Below are 19,150 nucleotides of genomic sequence, written 5' to 3'. Positions count from 1 at the left end.
GGTTTATTGGGGGGAAGGGTAATTTGGTTCTTTTGATTGCTTGGGATGGGGTTAGAGGTTGGTTCAATGGGATAGGCGTTTAGTATATATTATGGGATGTGAAGGGGTTGGGTTGGGTGATGTATGGTTACCACAAACATGTATACTGTTTAACGGAGGGGTTAGAAATATAGTACTTAATGTTCAGATGGATTATGATAATGCAATTTGTGCATGCCTAGACTGGTAATTACATTCTAGTTCTGACGCACGTAAGTGAAGCAAGATAGTTCTGCGGAACAAGCGTCACAGATCGAAGCAATCAAGAACGGCAGGTTGTACTATCCCCAGACGATATAAGACCTGTCTCAAAGGCCAAGCAGCTCATTGAGTTTATCGAGAGCAGTAGGCTCAACATCGTCTTCCTCCTCGATGATCTCCTCGCATTCGTCATCTCCCTCGATGAGTTCCTCCACGAGTGGTGTTGCCGAAGGGCTTGCAATGACCGGCCTGGGAATTTCGGGCATTTCGGGTATTGCTACGTTGTCATCGATGTCTAACAAGGAGATCTGTTCCCTACCGGGGGTGCTTGAAGACGTGGATGGAAGAGAAGGCGATAGAGTCGGTACGTCCGAAATGCCGCAATCAAGCAGTTGATCGATGATGCTCTCGCTGCTCTTCGCGCCTGCGTGGCTAGTGGAAGGGCCCGCAGTTGGGATTGACTGAGTGTGTGATGAGTTGGCTGTGCGTTCTTCGTCTGTGAATAGGTCGAACGGGTCTTCGTACAGGATATCAGGTTTACCTGCAGTGGGAGGGACTTTGGTTGGATCAATTTCCACAAGAACGGATTGGAGTGCTGGAGGCTGATAGACATCGTATAGACCACGGGCAACTCTGCCTAGTATATGGGGAAGAATCCAGGGGAAGCTGATCAGAGGCAGCTGATTTATCTTGGGAGTTTCATGCGGTGGAGAGTTTTCGCGATGTTTCTTGAGCGCTTGAGTCATTTCTTCATGCGTGACACGGTACATAGCGACTGCTAGTGGTGCCAGTAGCTCGAATGTTCTACCGTCCACCTTGTTGTAGCATTGCTTTCTGAAGGTTTCGCGGTGCGCGGCTGAAATTGCACCAATTTCTTCGTGGAATTTGTAGTCCTTGCTCATATGTGAATGGTTAAGAATAAAGGTTGACCAGATTTCAAACTCGGTCTTGATCTCGTGCTGTGCCATGATTCGCCGCATGGCTGTGTCGTATTCATTCTTGAGATTCTTAGCGAATGTGTGGAGGTCTTCGCTGACCTCGATTGAACAGTTCAGGATTCGCTCGTCAAAAGGCATCTCCAAGCTTGGCACGAAGTCCACCCTCTCCACAGCGTCATAGAGCTGACCGAGAATCTTCCTGGAGCAATATATCTGGTCTTTTGGCTTAGGCTTCTCCATAAAATGAGGCCACCTTCGTGGCTGAAGATTGCGGGTCATGATAGCCGGTCTTCCTGTTTTGTTGTAGTCCACGGCATCGGAATGGAGCTGAGCAAGTCGGATGCACTTTTCTTCGTTAACACCATCCTCAAGCTGATCTGCCCAGGCAACATGGGCGTGAGCAATCGTTGGAAGACTGTCATTTTTCATGTACATAACGAAGAACGAGGTAACTTCATCGACTGTGACATCGTGGTCTAGATCCTGTGCCTTGTTGCTTGTGTAGCGCATTGGGTCTAAAAACCAGTCCTTGTGAATCAAGTCTTGATCCCAAATAACCAGGTAGTCATCACCATCAAGGTCTCCACCGGAACACATGCTGGCGATGTCCCGATCACCGGTTTGTGGTAAGACGACCACATCACGGAGGCTGTGCAGCTCAGGCACGTTGACTGCCCGGACCACACGAATGTCACCTGGATGAAGAGAGGGATTGCGTGCCAGTATACAGAGCCCTTCGATGACTTCGTATTGTGCACCTCCCTCAGAGCCACTTGTACGAGGGACCTGAAGAAAGATCTCTGGCAATGCTGCTAGCTTTTGCTCGAGAGAAGCGCCCTCCTTTGGTATTTTATCATAAAAGTAGCCCTTAAGGATCCCCGTCTCATCCATGACGCCTAGTAAATTCGTGCCATTGTCAATGACAATTTTCGCCTTCTCCTTCAGGTACTTGATATGCCAGGTCCGCCAAAGGGCTAGGATAGATGTGAAGAATGGCTCCTTAGATCGCCGGAAACCATCAGATACCATTTGACTGACGGTAAGAGTCGTCTGATTCGGATCAACGTACTTCTTGAGTACCTCGATTGCTCGGGAGTCACTTTCCATGGCCTCATCAAGAGCACGCAGCATGGACTTGAGTTTAGCGTGAAATACCTCGTCAGGAATCCCGAGGGTGGACATGACAAGTATCAGCTGGCGGTTCAGTGTAGCCATTGAGTACTGAGACCATCGGATGATCTCCAAGCCGTTATGAACGGTCGGAAATTTATTCTGGCTCTCTCGAATATGAATCTCCTGAGGCTGGGCATCGGAAGAAACAGCAAGCATACCCTTGCAGCCCCCAAGACGGAACTGAAAGGCTGATGGAGGCTCGCCCGTTGGCGTCTTTATCTTGAGCTCAGTCATTGCCATTTGTGCAAGAAACCTCGAGATCTTTCCGACTCCATCAGAGAAAGTGTAGCCATTTCTTTCCACATCAGGAATATTGCGTATCTGTACTGGGCAACCAGCTACTGCCCGAGTTGTTGAGAAACATTGGCCTAGCCGTGCTGCGTACTTTGCCACATTTCGGATATCGCTAAAATGACCCATCCAAGCACGGATATTGGCCGCTGTAAGGTCAGGCAATGGGGCGAAGAAGTAGGCCCCATGCTCACGAAACTGGGAGTTCCCAAAAGCAAGGAATTCGTATCGTCGGTCGCCAATGATAATGCCATTTGCCAGTGCTCGCTTGATGCGGGTGAAAATCTCATCATTAGAATTATCGCTTCTAGCATGAATGCGACCATAAAGCTTCTCATCCGTAAATCGAACTCGAAGAAAGCGATCTGAATGTTCCATGTAGCGTCTAATAATCCTGTTCGAGATGTCCACTGATGGTAGATTGTAGTACACGGTGCTGGGTGTGATTGTAGCGGATCGCATATGACAGCAGTAAGGAGGGATCTTCACCTTAGTGGCTCTGACCCCTCTGATAAATGGAAGATCAAATATCTTCATCGGGTCTAGATACTGCTGTTTTTGACTTGCTACATTCTCCAGAAGCTTTCTTGCCTTTGCTTCCCCGAGCTCAGCTAGTTTGGCGGCGAACTCATGCGTCATGGTAAATTCGGAAAGGTAGCCATTGGAAATACAAACTTCAAGCTGATACCGAACTGCGAAGGGCAGAGGGACATAACTAGAGTCAATCAGGTCATTTAATGACGACGTTGACAAACTGGAGGCATCGGACAGATCGATCCACTTCCACACTGGCGGCATCCTCTCTTGTCTATCATCCCATTGAATAAAGCGGTCAGTCTCCTCAATAGAAACATTATAATCCTGGAACATTGCACAAAGCTGAGTGAAGAGTTCCTTCTGGCAATCTAGAGGATAACTGATTCTGAAGGCATTCCATCGACCTGCGGAAAATTGTAAGATTAGCCAGTGGAAAGATAGAAATGATAGAGACGACTAGCGACAACAGTTGATGCAGAAATGAGGGCATACCAATGTCTATGATAGGCTTCTGCCTTGGTAGGCTGACTGGGAGCGTAGACAAGTTGAGAGGGTTGCGGACAATATGTGTCTGGCGATACCAGCAGTCTGAGTCCCTCCAGATTCCCGGCTCATGGAATGTAGCACTTATATCGCTGATTCGGCGGTGATACATGGGAGGGGATTCGAGCACGGTCAAGTGCGATACCACCCCAGTTGTAATATTGCGTGACTGAAAGATCTTGCCCAGCTGTCTTAGGGGGATCCTGAGGCGATATGTGTACCAGGTATCGGGAGAAGAGGTTGAGGTTGATTTACTATTAGAGCTGAGTATCTGAAGTTGGAAGAAGACGTGAAGTTCTTTAATTTTCAGATTGAGTAGCAGGAAGGGTTTCCCGAGGGGACCGGTTTCGATCGTCCGCATTGGTAGGAGTGTTGTTTCGTTAAGCATAACTCCAATATCAAGTGAGGAAATTGGGATTGTCTGAGAGAAAAGGTACACCGGATGAGAGTTGGCTTCTGTGTTTGTGGTTGGGGATACTTACGAGCTCAACCGGATAGCGGACATTGGGACGCACTGGGCTTGGAATCTCAAGCTCTGAAGGCCTGGGCTCTTCAAGAGCAACAAAAATGCGTACTTCTTGTCCGCTTGAAAGCTTGATCATGTATGAACCATTTTTCCAAAAATCGGAACGGGGTGGCGGTCTGGTGAATGATTAGTGATATCCGAGGATTCATGACCTGAGCGAGGACCAACTTGAAGCGAACTTTCCCCCTCGACTCCAACTGGCCATGATGGTCTTCGAAGATATCGATCGAAAAGATCGTGCCTTCGGTTTTGAATGCCTGCCAGATAGTACGGGCAGTGACTTTGGGAGGCAGCCCAGTAAGTTTTATTGAAACACTAGCCCACGATCTCCATGGAGCTGGAGGAGGTAATATGTTGTATAGACGTTGTTGCCCCCTCGGCTGCCTCCCTTGCCCCCGCCAGTAGGAACCTTGCCCCCTCGTATGCTGTTGCTTGCCTCGATGGGGCATGGCCGCTGCAGGTTGAGCAGACTTGGAGGTGGATGAAGTGTGTGAGGGGAAGGGAGCAGAAGAAGAAAGTGGAGGTAGAGGGGGATGTGGGGATGAAGATGATAAGAGAGAAGGAGAGGATGAAGAGGAAGAGGAATCTGGGGGTGAAGGGAGGGGAAAGTGAGCTGAGGAAGAAGGCGAGTTGACAGTGAAGTGAGGAAGAGGCCGGGAGGAAGAGAGAGAAGACGGAGAAAGAAAGAGAGAGACATGGGGAGAATTGGCTCTCGAGTGAAGCTCCCTCCCGCTGTCCGGGGAGAGAACTTTGGGGTCATCTTCTGGACGCATCTCCATCAGCTTACCCTGTCCACTATGCTTTCCTACTCACTCGCTTTCGTTGTCCGAGACTATGACCTGGACTGGAGGTATTAGTGATCTGAAGGAGCAGGTACCGAGGAGAGCGCTGTGGTTGGTATTGCGAAGAAGACTAGATCTGAGTGCACATTACGCTAATCTGAGGGCTGGGAAAAGTCAAGATAAAGCAGAAGTGAGAAGTACAAAGGCGGCCTGGGGCTTTTTCTAGCTCATTTTCAGTGTTTATAATGTCTCAGCCATGTGGCTTGACCAGTCGGAATCTTCCTGCGATAACCAACCAAACTCATGGTTAGAGCCGAAAAGTGAATGAGACGAAATCAGCCACAGCACTTGCAGATTCTCACAGGCGAGATGAATTCTCACAATGACACCATTGAGTGGAGCCTCCGGGCGTTTGGCTATGGCCCATCTACTCTTCAGATGCGCCGCCACAGAGCAAGCTGACCTGGGGCTACAGACCGAGAGTTCAATGTGGCGTAAATAAGTACGGATGATGCTTTGGACAGTGTCCATTAGTACTGGGTCCAGCCCTCAATCTAGGTACTTCAGAACCGGACGGATCTAATTAAGGGCGCGTCAACGATAGCCTAGGCTATCATACGAACTAACGTATATACAAAAATCATTATTCATGTAAGCCTCATACTACTGCTGTGTCTGATCATTGGCGGCGGACAAGGACGTGCTTGTGAAGAGGAAGTCCTTCGAAAACTCCAGATCCATGTCCAGGTCTATGTGCTGAAGTTGGTTCTCTTCCAAGCTGGCGCGAGTCCGAACTTGGTCGGAAGTGTCACATTCGCTGCGTTGTGACGCGGGGCTTCGCTGTGCGCACGGCTGGCTATTTAAGTCGGCATCTTCGAGGGGTGTTCGCCTGTGCTGGGGTGTTACATTTCTAGACTTCCTGCCGACCCTCATTTGCTGCGATGATGGATCAGCCGGAGGAAATGCATTATCCATCGTCCTTTTCGGGCTCCGGCAAGGAGGAGACGACATGCTATTTCCAATCGGTTCCACCTGTGAGTTTTCAGGCTGGGTTTGGAGCTCGTCCTCCGCCGGTTGCGTTTGCTGTGTCATGGTTGTCGGGGAGGGCCTTGCACTAGACCTCCTCGTCTGTTTGCTCGGGGGTCTCGTCCCGTCGGTCTCAACTCGGATCCCCATAACATTCATAAGACGTCCGATATGTTGCTGGGCTTCAGAAAATTCCCGGGCTTTTGCGGCTCGCTCATTTCGTAGTTGTTGTACCTATTTTGACTGATAAGTAAATGCTCAAGCACACAGATAAAGAGGAATTGCTGCTTCTCGCTGCTTCTTGTCCTACCTTCTTTTCTAGGTGGTGTATCCGCTTATCCTTCGTTTGCAGCTCCTTTGTGGCGTCGGATGCGGCTGCCTGCATGGCCATACGCAGCGAGAATATTTCTTCCTTTTGGGTCTCGTACTATTGAATGTGCGTTAGAAATTGGGATTCCAGTACATAATCAATCCATTGATCCTACCTTTGTACTTGCCGCCGAAAGTTGAGCCTCATAATCTCGAACAGTTTCTTGTTCTACTTGCAGGCCCCTTTCGGTTTTCTCGATTGTGGACGCCAACTCGTGGGATTTCATCCTCTCTTCCTCAAGCTGCAAAAACCCATTAGCATCTCTTAATTCCTGCCATTGGAATATTAGTAATCCTACCTGAATGCGAAGGGTTTCCATTCCCCTCTCAGTGTCTGCCTTCTGGGATAGAATCTGCTCTTTGTCCTCATCCTTTTGAACTAGAAGCAGTTCGCATTGTCGGAGCTTCTCTTCAAGTCCCGCCAAATCCTGGTTGAGGGAGTCATTCGTTTTAATCAGGGAGGATTTCTCTTTCGAGGCTTCATCTAGAGCGTTCTGCAGGTTCGTGTTCTCGGCCCTTTGGGCTATCATTTCATCCTGCAATGATTCCAGCTGATCATCTCTTTCGGTTATAGATGCGACCAAGTCCAACTCCCTAGTTCGGGCCTTTTCTACCTCACTTGCCATAGTATCTTGAAACTCGCGCCTCTGGTCTTCAAGATCTCTTCGAGCTGCGTCGAGAGTTGCCGACAATTCTTCAGCACGGATGGATGCAGCTTCCGCATGGGTCTCTAAGCGAGAGATCTCCAGCCGAAGCCCGCCAATTGTATCGGATGCTTGTTGAAATTGCAGCTCCAATGCGCCATTTTGTTCCCTTAGCTGCTGCGCCTCGGCTGAAATTGCGTTCCGCTCTTGCTCCATCGCCCGCAGTGGGGCTTCGACATCATCACATCGTTGTTCGAGATCATAGCACACCTCCTCCATCTTACGCATGAGTCTGTCGTTTGACACGCGCGCATTAAGCATGAGTGTTTCTGACATAGAGCTCCTCCAGTCAGACCGCGAACTAGGCGCGGAAACACCCTCACGGACGTTGAGTGTCGTATAGGTTTTGGCGGCACGAGATGATTCTGCTTCTGAGAACGAGCATTTTTGGCCGTGTAGTAGCTGCTTGTTTTGAGCCAGAAACATCTGCAGGGTGGCATTACCAGCTATCGTGTCCTGAGTTGTGGTCTGTGATAGCAGTGCGTGAAGGTAGAAGGATAAAAAGTCATAAATTAGTTCATTTTCCAGTTGCGAACGTGCAGCTCCGCATTCTTGAGAGCCGTGGCATGATGATGAAGCGTGATTCCTCGGGAAGCTTTCAATTATTTTCCACAGGACTTGCTGACATTGTTCAAGAGGTTCCGCAAAGATAGCGGAGTTCAGCGATGCCGAATGCAGTCCCGTGACCAGCGACTTGGCCACCAGAATATGAGTCAGGCTCGGCGAGCTGGTAGTATCTAAAGAAGACACAATATATTCAAGCAGACTGCGTATCGCGGTGACGCCTAAACACGCCTTGAATGAGTTAGTATAGCCCCAGATGGCAACGTGGGTTTACTTACCACACTTGCCCCTACAAGGCGTGGTATATACTCTGATGTCAGCACACCTAGCACGAACTTGCTGTCTCGACTTATAAGCCCATCGACAGCAACTCGGGCTATATCGGTTGATAATGCCGCAACTGGAAGCAGCGATGCCAAAAATGTCGCACCCTGACGATAATTAGCATGTGTCCACATTGCCGCAGATTCGAGCTCAACCAGCACATACTAGCATCTGAACTCCAGAGTCAATACCACTCCTGGTGATCTTCTCCCGCAGCTTGGCAATCTTTGAGCCGTTTGCCTTGACCCAGCTTTCTCTCTGTTCTGGCTCAACTCTATCACATATCTCGATGGCCAAACGAATACTCTCGGCTGCTTTATCTACCGTTAAGTCACTGCAGCTATCAGAGCAAGCAAGAATAACGCGCAGGACGACGAGGTCCAAAGTTTTGAGACCCCGCTTGGGGCCAAAGAAATGGTTGACGCTTTGTAACCATGACGGAACAAACCGCACACAGCCTTCCTCGGTCGCCGAATCTTCTAAGGATGCCATGCGTGCAAAGGTTGCTAGACAGAGAAGGTTGCCCATGTGGTCACTCAGGTTACGCAGCGTTTTCGTGAGCTCTACCTGAAGGCTAGCCATCACTTCGGACGGGATCTCTTCGAGGAGCCGAGGTGATCTTTTGATGCCATTAGAGATTTGGTTTAGAGGTAGGATGTTTTCTGCACGGGGATCTTCTCCCATTGTACGTATCATCTTTTCCATAAACTGTGTCAAGCGTGCGGGTATTATGAACTCAGGCGGTAGAGGAGACGCCAGGATGGCGGTGCACACCAAAGCATACTAAGAAAGTCAGTCCATGAAGCTCATAGCTCGACAGTATTACTAGCCACCCGTGGCTAGCAATTCTCTTTGAATAAGGGGCGTACGAACCTCTGCCTTGTCATCGCCGATAACACCTTGAAGGAACTGATCGAGAAGACATGGATGTCGCTCCAGCAAAGCATCCCGAACCGCGGGTGCTGAAACTGCCGAAGATCAGCCTAGCCAATGCAACTAATACAAGCAATGAGCTTACTGAATGTCCCAAGTAGAGGTAACGCGAAACGAGAGCGCGATAGACCATCCACGAGTACGTCAACTAGAGCCCCGATTTGACAGGGCTTGTGAGAGGCCCACAGTCGAATGCTTTGTGACGTTGTTGATTGAGTCAAGCTATATAGGTCCTGAATGTGCCAGGGATTAGCAAAACTAACGCATTGACCTCAGATACTCGCGTGGAGTAGCGGGAGTTTACCTGAAATGAAGGTGCGTAAGGTGCGGTAACGAGGCGTTCCACCTCGCGACTCAAACGAATACTGTGTTGATCTGGCATATCTGCTAACCTGACTTCATCTATGGAGTGAGTATCCATGAGCTAATAAATATGGGCCACAGATAAAATGGGGCGTGCCGTTCCCCACGAGGTTATCGTTAGCTTGACTTTTGACTGTGGTGGGAAAGATTTGATGTTCTGTATGTAGCCGGTTGCCCCATCAACAACTGGGCGCGGGCCATATGGGAGCCTGGCAGATAAGCAAGTGGGGTCAATGAATATGATGCAAGAATAGCCGGCGATTGCTTTATCAAACTGTTCCATTGAGCTCTATGCATTCACGTTGTCCTTGACAGTGACAAGGTATAGCTTTCTTGCAGGATGATCTACCCTTTTCGGTCCAATCCGAGCCATGTGTGCCTGTTCCTGCCAAGTCGTAGCCTGCCTGTGTTCCTGAGGCACCATCGGAGTTTTGGCCGATCGTGTTCAACGATAAGCAGCAACCCCTCAAAACGTGGGGATCAATCATCGTTGCTCGGCCTTCATCAATGTGGGGGTGAACCTACTTTTCCGCACCCTCTAGACTTGGACAAGAGCATATTCCACTATCCAGCAAAGGCAGGTCTATGGCATTCTACTCGGCCTATTTCCGATAGCTGCTGTACGTCTCATCCTTAGCCCCGATGACGTTTCTCCTCGCGCCGAGGCCAAGCTCCTATAACGGGCTACGACTGGATAATCGGAGACCCCATTTTCGGCCTTCGAGGCCTAGTATGTCTTTTTTAACCGGACCGGGAATGTAATATATATTGCTCAATTCAACCCTTAATCTTACAGATAGCAATATTTTTCACTCCCCGTGGATCCGAGCTCGTGAGACAATGCGGCCGCTCAGCCAGGTGCCTCGGGCATTCCCCGCACATCTCCGCGCCCTTCAATGCCGGCCCAGCGCCCTCTCGCCACGCCATTCCTTACCTCTTCAACAAGCAGTGCGTTGGGCTAGTTCAAAGGCAGGACACAAGAATGACGGCAATACTGGACAGGAGAACGGTGCCAATACTGGGCCTTCTGGCAACCGCTCGGGTTCTCGAAATTCAGGCAGGACCCTGTTAGCCTCTGCCTTGGCTGCAGGCGTCGGCTATGCATATGCTGTGACGAGCGGACAGTCCCAGTCTTTGGATAGCAAGCATCCCAAGTATGGATCTGCGAAGGATTTTGAGAAGGTAGAAAACTATCCAGCTCTCCCGTTTTCTTAATATATATATATATATATATATATGGTAAATCATGTGTACTTGACTAAACATCGATTTGAACAAACAGGCCATTGCAGAATTGCGAGCCACGCTAGGTGACGAGGTCATCAGCACCGACAAAGACGATCTTCAACAACATGGGTTTTCAGAATGGTCCAGCGTCAATGCTGATCGTCTGCCAGTTGCCATTGCCTACCCGGCGAGTACAGATGATGTTTCCAAGATCGCCAAGATCTGTCACAAATACAAAATGCCAATGATACCCTACTCCGGAGGTTCTAGTCTGGAGGCCAATTTTTCGGCCCCTCTAGGCGGATTGACCATTGATTTCGTGACGATGAATAAGATACTTGAGTTGCACGAATCTGATATGGACGTTGTGGTCCAACCGTCCATTCAATGGATGGATTTGAATGAGAAGATTAAGGACAGCGGTCTTTTCTTTCCCGTTGACCCGGGACCGTCTGCAATGATAGGTGGCATGATTGGGACAAACTGCAGTGGAACCAATGCCGTGAGGTACGGGACCATGAAAGACTGGGTAATTAACCTTACTGTCGTGCTGGCGGATGGTCGGGTCATTAAGACACGTCGCCGTCCACGCAAAACTTCAGCCGGGTATAACCTGACAGGAATGTTTGTTGGGTCTGAAGGAACACTTGGTATTGTGACTGAAGCTACCCTGAAATTGACGCCGATTCCAGAGCAGACTCGTGTCGGTGTGGTGACCTTCCCCACTGTACGTGATGCGGCATCCACTGCCATGCAGCTTGTTCGAAAAGGCATTCAAGTTCAGTGTATGGAGATTCTTGATGAGATACAGATGGATGTCATCAACCGCGCCGGAGGAACTGGAAGAACATGGAAGAAATTGCCCACTCTGTTCTTCAAGTTCTCCGGCACCAAAGCTGGGGTCGCGGATAGTATTAACCTGACCAAAGCACTGGCAAAGAACAACAACGCAAGCTCGTTCGAATTTGCAAGAGACGAGCGAGAAGCACATGATTTATGGTCTGCGCGAAAACAATCGCTCTGGAGTATGCTGGCGCTAAGAGAGCGAGGATCTGAAGTATGGTCAACCGACGTTTCCGTGCCGATCTCTAGATTGCCAGACATTATTGGTATGCTTTTTGACAACCCAGTACCCGGATGTTAGCTAACCATAGTAGAAATCTCCAAGAAAGAACTCGATGACCTGGGAATCTTTGCCAGTATCCTTGGGCATATTGGAGATGGCAACTTCCACGCAAGTATCTTATATGATCGCACTATTCAAGAAGAAAGGGAGCGAGTAGAAAAGGTTGTGTACGACATGGTTGATCGCGCATTGGAAATGGAAGGCTCTTGCACCGTAAGACATCTGCAAACTGAACTTGTACCTGAAGCATGACTGACCAGTTTCCAGGGTGAACATGGTGTGGGATTGGGTAAAAAAGATTCACTGAAAAAGGAGCTTGGCCCAGCCACAATTGGAATTATGCGTTCCATCAAGAAGTCTCTCGACCCACATTGGTTATTGAACCCTGGCAAGATCTTCGATTATGAGGACGAAGCATAGATGGCGCAATCTGATCTCTCAGCTGAGTATGGCATATGCATAGTAAATAGGACAGACAAAAGGCTGTACATATCAATGGCTAGTTTCATAGCAACTATGTCACTTTCAACTATATTGACACCATCCATTTATGGTCTAGCTCAAGGCCCTAAAATGATGCCATTCACATTTCTATAAGATCGGAGCAATCGGCCAATCAGATTGGCGGAGAATGCTACGGAGTGGTTAGTCAGTCAGTAGTGAGGGCTGAGTCACAGCGGGGCAGATGTGCTCCGGAGCGATATCGCAGTTTTAATCGGTAACGCCACTCTTGTCCCTCTCCAACTTCCGCATCATTGTCTAAGAGGTGAGTGCAATTTGCTCGATTTGCTCATAGTTCAATCACATTGTGGCTATTGCAAAGTTACCTGTTCGTCTATCGTGTCACAATCTTCAAAAATGCCGATCGTGGAGATACAACAACTGTGCTTTCATCCCTTGCGGGGCTCCGTCGGTTAAGGCGCTGTAACCGGATGTTGGCTATGTCTCCCCGTGAGCATGTTCCAATTGAGATTTTTATGCCAATGCTTCTGTTTAAATCATCCATCGTTGTCTCATTACCTATCAAGGACGTGTAATTGACAACTGTCAGATCACGAGAATCGCTGAGCGACCTACTCGATATCAAACAAAATGGCCTCATATCCTAAGAAGAAGTGCGGTATGGATAAACAACACGAGCGAGTTGTCTGTGGCTGCGTTACTGATAACATCCAGGTGTTTTGGGCGCCACCGGCTCCGTGGGCCAGCGTTTTATCCTCCTGCTTGCCGACCATCCTTTCCTGGAGCTGCACGCCGTCGGTGCGTCTGAGCGCTCTGCGGGCAAACAATACAAGGATGCCGTGAGATGGAAGCAGTCTACGGCTATGTCGGAGAAGCTTAGCACACTCGTCCTTCGTGACTGCAAGGCTGAACAGTTCGCTGACTGCGATCTCGTCTTCTCTGGACTCAACAGCGACATTGCGGGTGATGTTGGTACGTGGTTCTTTGCCCAGGCGACAATACTACCTGCTGATCACAACTGTTACAGAGATGGAATTCATCAAGGCTGATATCCCCGTCTTCTCGAACGCGAAGAACTACCGCAAGCACCCTCTCGTCCCTCTCGTCGTCCCCACTGTCAACCCCCACCACCTGGACCTCATCCCTCACCAGCGCAAACACTTCGGCCTGAAGAAGGGATTTTTGGTTTGCAACTCCAACTGCGCTGTCATTGGTGTTGTCATCCCGTTCGCTGCTCTGCAGGCCAAGTTTGGACCCGTTGAGGAGGTGGAAGTCTTTACCGAGCAGGCTCTCTCTGGAGCTGGTTACCCCGGTGTCCCCAGCATGGACATCCTGGACAACGTCATTCCCTTCATCAGCGGTGAGGAAGACAAGCTTGAGAACGAAGCCCAGAAGATCTTGGGCTCCTTGAATGCCGATGCTACTGCTTTCGAAGAACAGTCCGGTCTCCGTGTTGGCGCCACTTGCACTCGTGTTGGAGTCACTGACGGTCACATGGCTTTTGTTTCCTTGCGCTTCAAAAACCGCCCGGCTCCCAGCGCAGAGCAGGTGGCCCAGGCCATGAGGGAGTACCAGTCGGAGGCTCAGAAGCTGGGCGCTCCTTCTGCACCCGCGCAGGCTATCCGGGTGTTCGACGAGCCCGACAGACCCCAGCCTAGACTGGACCGGGACATCTCCAAGGGCTACACCGTTAGCGTCGGACGGGTGCGCGACGGCAATGAGGGTGGCTATTTCGATCTCCGCTTCGCTGCTCTTTCGCACAACACCGTTATCGGTGCAGCTGGATCGTCCATCCTCAACGCGGAGGTTGCTGTCATCAAGGGCTACATCTAAACATGTGAAGAGATCTATGGCATATAGCGATTAGACGGCGTCAGATATCCTTTTGTTTCTAGATATTTCAGCTACTAAAAGCCAAAAGCATTGAACAATAGCCGGATACTACTAAATGAAGCCTAGACCCAGTATTGATTATGTAATTCGCGTGACCCATCAGGCTAGTACTGGTCGGGACTAGTGGGACTGGCCTAAAGAACGGTACTAGTGCTAGGGCTAAGCCCCGCTGGCACCAGCCGCTAAGCGAAAAATGCAGATGGGCTGGATATCAGCTGCTGAAGTCCTTGTTCCGTCTCCTTCTTTTCCTCGCGACACTTCGACAACTAACCGGTTCAAGTCGACAAAGCAGCCAAGATGCCTCGCGGACCGTGAGTTACACGCCCTACGCTGTTCTTATTGCACGAGGCGAGATTATCGGTGGAATTGCGTTTTCACCGATTCTTCGTCGCTACGGCAGAAGAATTGAAGATTTTGAGGAGTTGAATACTAACCACCATGTTCGTACAGTAAGAAGCACCAGAAGCGCCTTAGCGCGCCTTCTCACTGGCTCCTGGACAAGATGTCCGGAACCTACGCCCCCAAGGCCTCCCCCGGTCCTCACAAGCTCCGGGACTGCCTGCCCCTGATCGTCTTCATCCGCAACCGGTACGACCATCCAGCGATTACGAAAGAATCGAAGAGAATATGAGGAATTGGTGGACTGACAGGTTTATAGTCTCAAGTACGCCCTTAACGGCCGTGAGACCAAGGCGATCATGATGCAGCGTCTGATCAAGGTCGACGGCAAGGTCCGCACCGACCCTACCTACCCCGCTGGTTTCATGGACGTCATCGGCATCGAGAAGACCGGCGAGAACTTCCGTCTCATCTACGACACCAAGGGTCGCTTCACCGTCCACCGCATCCAGGCTGAGGAGGCCGAGTACAAGCTCTGCAAGGTCAAGCGTGTTCAGCTCGGCAAGGGCGGGATCCCATTCTTGGTTACGCACGATGCGAGAACGTGAGTGCATACTCTCTACAAGTTCCGCGTCATTCAGTCGTTGGACCAAGCTTTGGTTGATCGGCGGAGGACGACAGAACTAGAATCGCAGTTCTTTGCTGGAACACAGTAAGGAGCCGCAACGTGAGAACAAAGTGTGCTAACAAGGGCTTTTCTTATAGCATCCGTTACCCCGACCCCGCCATCAAGGTTAACGACACCGTGAAGATCGACATTGCCACTGGCAAGATCGCCGACTTCGTCAAGTTCGACACTGGTGTTGTCGCCATGGCCACCGGTGGTCGTAACATGGGTCGTGTCGGTGTCGTCACCCACCGTGAGCGCCACGATGGTGGTTTCAACATCGTCCACATCAAGGACGCTATTGACAACACCTTCGCCACCCGTGAGTCCAACGTCTTCGTCATCGGTCAGGACAAGCCCTGGATCTCCCTGCCCAAGGGCAAGGGTGTCAAGCTCTCCATCGCCGAGGAGCGTGACCGCCGCCGTGCCCTCCAGTAAATGTGGCATGGTAAGTGATGTAGGCTGCCGGAAAAATAAAAGCGTTGAAAAATTCCGCTGTGGCGATGACATCTTGTCTTGCTTTGTGGACCTGTATGACGCCGGTTACGATAATTATATGAAGCGTTATCCAGAACAAAAAAAGAGAAAGAATTGTCTACAGGACACAAAGTTACACCTGTTAACTACTGTACCGTAGACTTGTACACTAAAGCAAGGTCAAGATGCCAAGTCTGTCTGCCTGTGATTGTATGATACCATTAATTCTTTAAGTCCTTAGTTCATTCCTTTCCTGGAATTTGTAACTGGGCCAGTTGCAGTAGGATATTTCTTATTTTTACCACCTCCAACTTCCCTCGTCCCCCTTTGCTTTGTCTATTTCCCCGACCCATTCACAGAGCAACTCCGCCGGATACTCCCGTGCCACCCCAGCAGATCTATCTAATCCATGGTTAAGACTCGCGCAGATGCTACTATCTGGACGGCCCATCGCCTCGAGTCCACCCTGTCGTGACCTCTAACAGGGATGCTACACTGCTGGGGGCAACAGGGTGGGATGGTAGATGCAATCCATTCATGGGTCCTGGGAAAAAGTTTACGTCTCACATCCCAAGGCGGGAGCCAACCGATCCAAAAGGGAAGCTGCACTTGGAGATGAATGAACAGTGGCTGGAGCAGTTGGCCGAAGTTGACCTGGTGCAGTGGTCGACCCATCGGACTATGAGGAATTGCGAGACTTGGGGGGTCTCCCGTGCTGCCTTGGTTTCGTTGAAATCAGCCAACCGAACATCTCCTTTAGCCCATCTACTCTGTACAAGGCTACAAGTAGGAATGTAACACGTCAACTGGGCTGCTGCAGGTCAGTATGGATCTTCTCCTCATCTTTCTCCTCTCCTCTTTTTTCTCTTCCCCTCCTCTCCCTATTAGCCGTGGGGGGTAGTGAATTAGGAGGGATTTAGCGAGAAGAGACGGGACCTAGAATGGGAGAACCAAAATAATAATAAAAAGATTAAATAAATGTGAGTTGTTGCGTGGGATGAGGAGACGATGGAGTATTCGACGGACGGACTGGTATCTTAGTTCTTGGTTGCTGATGCCGGTGCAGATTGCAGATGCCGCTCTAGTCGCACTGATGGGATGGGATGATAAGAGAGGAATTGATTCATCTGGATACATCCTCCTGCCGGCGCCCCTTTGGCCCGATCCCTCCTCTCGATCCTCGGCATATCAGAGGAAGCGCCAAACTAATCGGGTGCTGACCATGCAGACTTAGCCACCATGTCGCATGGGTTAGTTTGCGTTAAGTCAACTGACAAGTCATCTTGACCTAGTCGATCTCACTGTGATTGATAATTGATATTCGACCATCGCCGTGGTCGGACTTTCCTTCGATCCACGCCTTCTGGCGCTCGGGATGGTTCGGTTAAGCTCAGAAAACAGGATCAAGGGGGGAAAGATGGGGTTGAGATCCATCACTTGCGGGTTGCGCCTTTGCTTGAATGTTTTCTTTTTCCACCTCCGTATCTTATTCCCCTCTGTCCACCTTCTCCGCTCTCTTTTCCCTCCTTGTCTGGGAAAGGCTTGCCCACCATCTTCCTTTTGTGGATGGAGGTGCCTTAGGGTTCTTGGATGTCTCTCGGCCATGTCAGGCAGGATACCGGCAGGATTCGTCCGAGGGATCGAGGCGGCACGATCATCGAGGGAAAGGTGGCATCGCACACACTTGTATCACAGTGTCCGTTGCTCAGTCCAAGGGTATTCACATATTGCTTCCCCCGCGAGCCCTGGAAAAAGCAGAAGGTGCTCGGCAGTGGTCTTCTCTCCGTTTGGTAGATGAGTACGAAGGTTATATACCTACCTGGCCTGTGAGCGAGGCTTTCGAGATGTTTGTCTCAAGCCACGGTGACATAGCCCACCCGTTAACTCGCTTCTACACACACGCACTCGTCCACGCACACCATACATACTTCCTTAGCCTCCGAGCCAGGCTCATGCATGCTGCACGTCCGGAACCAATCCGGGTCTAGCAGGCCACGTCTATCTGGATGGACAGGTCGCTGTCCGGGAATGGTGACCAAGCTATAATGCTCCTCACATAGTGATCAACTATAGGCTCTGGCTGTAAGCAGCCCCCACGCATCTGCACGGCAGATGGCTTGTGAAAGCGATTGTTTTCGCACAATGTCACGTCACAACATGCGGGAAACACAGAGAACAATCATGTCGGTATGTATGTAGACATCATATGTAAGTAAGCGGGCGTGTTGGAGACGGGGGACCAGGCAGCCGAGTGACAACATGGCTACGGACTACGAGTGGTCATTATCTAGGGTTTGGCAAGGTCCTGACAACCGTTGCGCTCTTGCAGAAGGACTCCTCCCGCCTACATACAAGCCCAGTCAGTCACCCATCAATAGTTGTCGCTTGCCATGGCTGTGGCTATCCGCTCCGAGTCTGGACCTTCCGGGCCGTGCAAGTAAGTACAGGGGCGTTGAGGTTCCAGGTCACCCTCTCTGCATGCGACAGCTCAGCGACACAGCCCTGTCTTTGCAGGATGGTAACCATACTGGCCTAGACGTAGAATCTGGCGAGGAAGCAAAAGTGGTGAGTCGTGACACAGGATGGAGGGAAGGAAGGAAGCTTCAATTCTTTCACTTCTTGGACATCCCTCTCTCTCCTCAGAGGGACGCCCCGTGGCCGCGAAAACGGCGGCGGAATGAGCGGGTCTCGACGACTAGGGCCATCACGGAATACATTGGCCGGAGTACTCCGGTCCAAAGTCCAAGATGAAGATGTCTTACTCTTCCTGGGATGCTTGTGAATGGCACAACGTGGAGGGAAGCCGTGTGCAGCGGCGCTGCCGTGGCTATCTGCAACCCGCAAGTTCCGGCGTCTGATGATTGCAGCAGAATTGATTCGGATGGCCGATTTCTAACTTTTGGTTTCTATTCTGCCTCTTGCTGTGACCCATCGACAATATTGCCTCCTCCCCCCATAGTGGATGGAAAGACGTCTAGTCTAATAATTCGACAGTTAAGTTGATGCCGGGCACACCAGGGTTTTCTCCTAAGCGGGGCCCCTGATTCCAACCTCTTGTTGCCCTGCGCCACAATATCTGGCTGGTCTTTGGTAGTCTAGTCTAGTGGATGGAAGTTTCGGGGTGGAGATGCTATGCTCGATCATCGAATCCCGCCATGATTTTCCACCCGAAGGCGAAGTTTAGCTTGTCTCGATAGTTTCCAACCTTCTGGTATCCACGCGTTCCTGAGAGTTAGGATCAAATTAAGGCACCAGGTACCGTGGAGAAGCAAAGAGGGAAGAATTTTGAAGGATTTACATTCCTTCCTTCATTGATCGATTGGAATACACCAGACGAACAGAGCAATTGAATTGTTCTACTTTTTCTCTTGATGGTGGATCCTGCTTGGCGAAAAGACACCCACCGCCACGAGCTCCTCCGCTGCTGCTCCCATTCTCTTTCTCCAGACTACTACTTACTGCTCTCTCTTCTCTCACTTGCTATTGGTTTTATGGTCAATCCTTCCTGGGTGACCGAATCCACATCTGTCTGCCCCCCCGGTCTGTGGGACATGCAACGTCGGCTGTTGAGGGTAACACTGGCGTGGACACGTCCGAGGACTGCAGTCTAGCTAGCTCTATTCTATTCAATCCCCAGTCCGCCGTC

At 50.3% G+C, this 19,150-nt stretch overlaps 5 protein-coding genes across 5 annotated transcripts; 3 read left to right on the top strand and 2 right to left on the bottom strand.

Annotated features, from left to right (window-relative positions):
- Positions 1 to 347: 347 nt before the first annotated feature.
- Positions 348 to 4,697, bottom strand: BO79DRAFT_274947 (RNA-directed RNA polymerase (Sad-1); the record flags this gene model as incomplete). Its single annotated transcript, XM_025687636.1, has 4 exons — positions 348 to 3,583; positions 3,672 to 4,143; positions 4,205 to 4,364; positions 4,417 to 4,697. The coding sequence occupies 4 exons, from the start codon at positions 4,695 to 4,697 to the stop codon at positions 348 to 350; spliced, it is 4,149 nt and encodes a 1,382-aa protein (XP_025543417.1).
- Positions 4,698 to 5,687: 990 nt separating this feature from the next.
- Positions 5,688 to 9,332, bottom strand: BO79DRAFT_284836 (uncharacterized protein; the record flags this gene model as incomplete). The annotated part of the gene is made up of 9 exons (XM_025688290.1): positions 5,688 to 6,290; positions 6,367 to 6,483; positions 6,542 to 6,667; positions 6,725 to 7,924; positions 7,972 to 8,124; positions 8,183 to 8,800; positions 8,891 to 8,985; positions 9,036 to 9,183; positions 9,255 to 9,332. 9 exons carry the CDS (start codon positions 9,330 to 9,332, stop codon positions 5,694 to 5,696), a joined length of 3,132 nt encoding a protein of 1,043 aa, XP_025543416.1. The 3' UTR covers positions 5,688 to 5,693.
- An 812-nt stretch (positions 9,333 to 10,144) lies between these two features.
- BO79DRAFT_166172 (oxidoreductase, FAD-binding protein) lies at positions 10,145 to 12,150 on the top strand. Its single transcript, XM_025679300.1, has 4 exons — positions 10,145 to 10,495; positions 10,596 to 11,649; positions 11,698 to 11,879; positions 11,934 to 12,150. The coding sequence occupies exons 1-4, from the start codon at positions 10,154 to 10,156 to the stop codon at positions 12,084 to 12,086; spliced, it is 1,731 nt and encodes a 576-aa protein (XP_025543415.1). The 5' UTR covers positions 10,145 to 10,153; the 3' UTR covers positions 12,087 to 12,150.
- Positions 12,151 to 12,437: 287 nt separating this feature from the next.
- Positions 12,438 to 14,049, top strand: BO79DRAFT_207059 (aspartate-semialdehyde dehydrogenase family protein). The gene is made up of 3 exons (XM_025682102.1): positions 12,438 to 12,786; positions 12,843 to 13,100; positions 13,156 to 14,049. Exons 1-3 carry the CDS (start codon positions 12,759 to 12,761, stop codon positions 13,959 to 13,961), a joined length of 1,092 nt encoding a protein of 363 aa, XP_025543414.1. The 5' UTR covers positions 12,438 to 12,758; the 3' UTR covers positions 13,962 to 14,049.
- A 210-nt stretch (positions 14,050 to 14,259) lies between these two features.
- Positions 14,260 to 15,757, top strand: BO79DRAFT_207058 (40S ribosomal protein eS4). Its single transcript, XM_025682101.1, has 4 exons — positions 14,260 to 14,332; positions 14,472 to 14,609; positions 14,680 to 14,964; positions 15,126 to 15,757. The coding sequence occupies exons 1-4, from the start codon at positions 14,319 to 14,321 to the stop codon at positions 15,463 to 15,465; spliced, it is 777 nt and encodes a 258-aa protein (XP_025543413.1). The 5' UTR covers positions 14,260 to 14,318; the 3' UTR covers positions 15,466 to 15,757.
- The last annotated feature ends 3,393 nt before the right edge of the window (positions 15,758 to 19,150 follow it).

Source organism: Aspergillus costaricaensis (assembly GCF_003184835.1).
Source record: "Aspergillus costaricaensis CBS 115574 unplaced genomic scaffold BO79scaffold_4, whole genome shotgun sequence".
NCBI classification, from domain to species: Eukaryota; Fungi; Ascomycota; class Eurotiomycetes; order Eurotiales; family Aspergillaceae; genus Aspergillus; species Aspergillus costaricensis.
Note: the sequence above shows the minus strand (reverse complement) of the source record. Positions and strands in the feature narration are given on the sequence as shown.

Bases quoted from the DNA above. Each gene is read 5' to 3' on its own strand.
- BO79DRAFT_207059 (XM_025682102.1), top strand. From the start codon at position 12,759: ATGGCCTCATATCCTAAGAAGAAGTGCG. The intron at 12,787-12,842 runs GTATGGATAAAC...GATAACATCCAG, and splicing joins ATATCCTAAGAAGAAGTGCG to GTGTTTTGGGCGCCACCGGC. The intron at 13,101-13,155 runs GTACGTGGTTCT...CAACTGTTACAG, and splicing joins CGACATTGCGGGTGATGTTG to AGATGGAATTCATCAAGGCT.
- BO79DRAFT_207058 (XM_025682101.1), top strand. The intron at 14,610-14,679 runs GTACGACCATCC...ACAGGTTTATAG, and splicing joins ATCGTCTTCATCCGCAACCG to TCTCAAGTACGCCCTTAACG. The intron at 14,965-15,125 runs GTGAGTGCATAC...CTTTTCTTATAG, and splicing joins GTTACGCACGATGCGAGAAC to CATCCGTTACCCCGACCCCG.
- BO79DRAFT_166172 (XM_025679300.1), top strand. From the start codon at position 10,154: ATGCGGCCGCTCAGCCAGGTGCCTCGGGCATTCCCCGCACATCTCCGC. The intron at 10,496-10,595 runs GTAGAAAACTAT...TTGAACAAACAG, and splicing joins CTGCGAAGGATTTTGAGAAG to GCCATTGCAGAATTGCGAGC. The intron at 11,650-11,697 runs GTATGCTTTTTG...TAACCATAGTAG, and splicing joins TAGATTGCCAGACATTATTG to AAATCTCCAAGAAAGAACTC.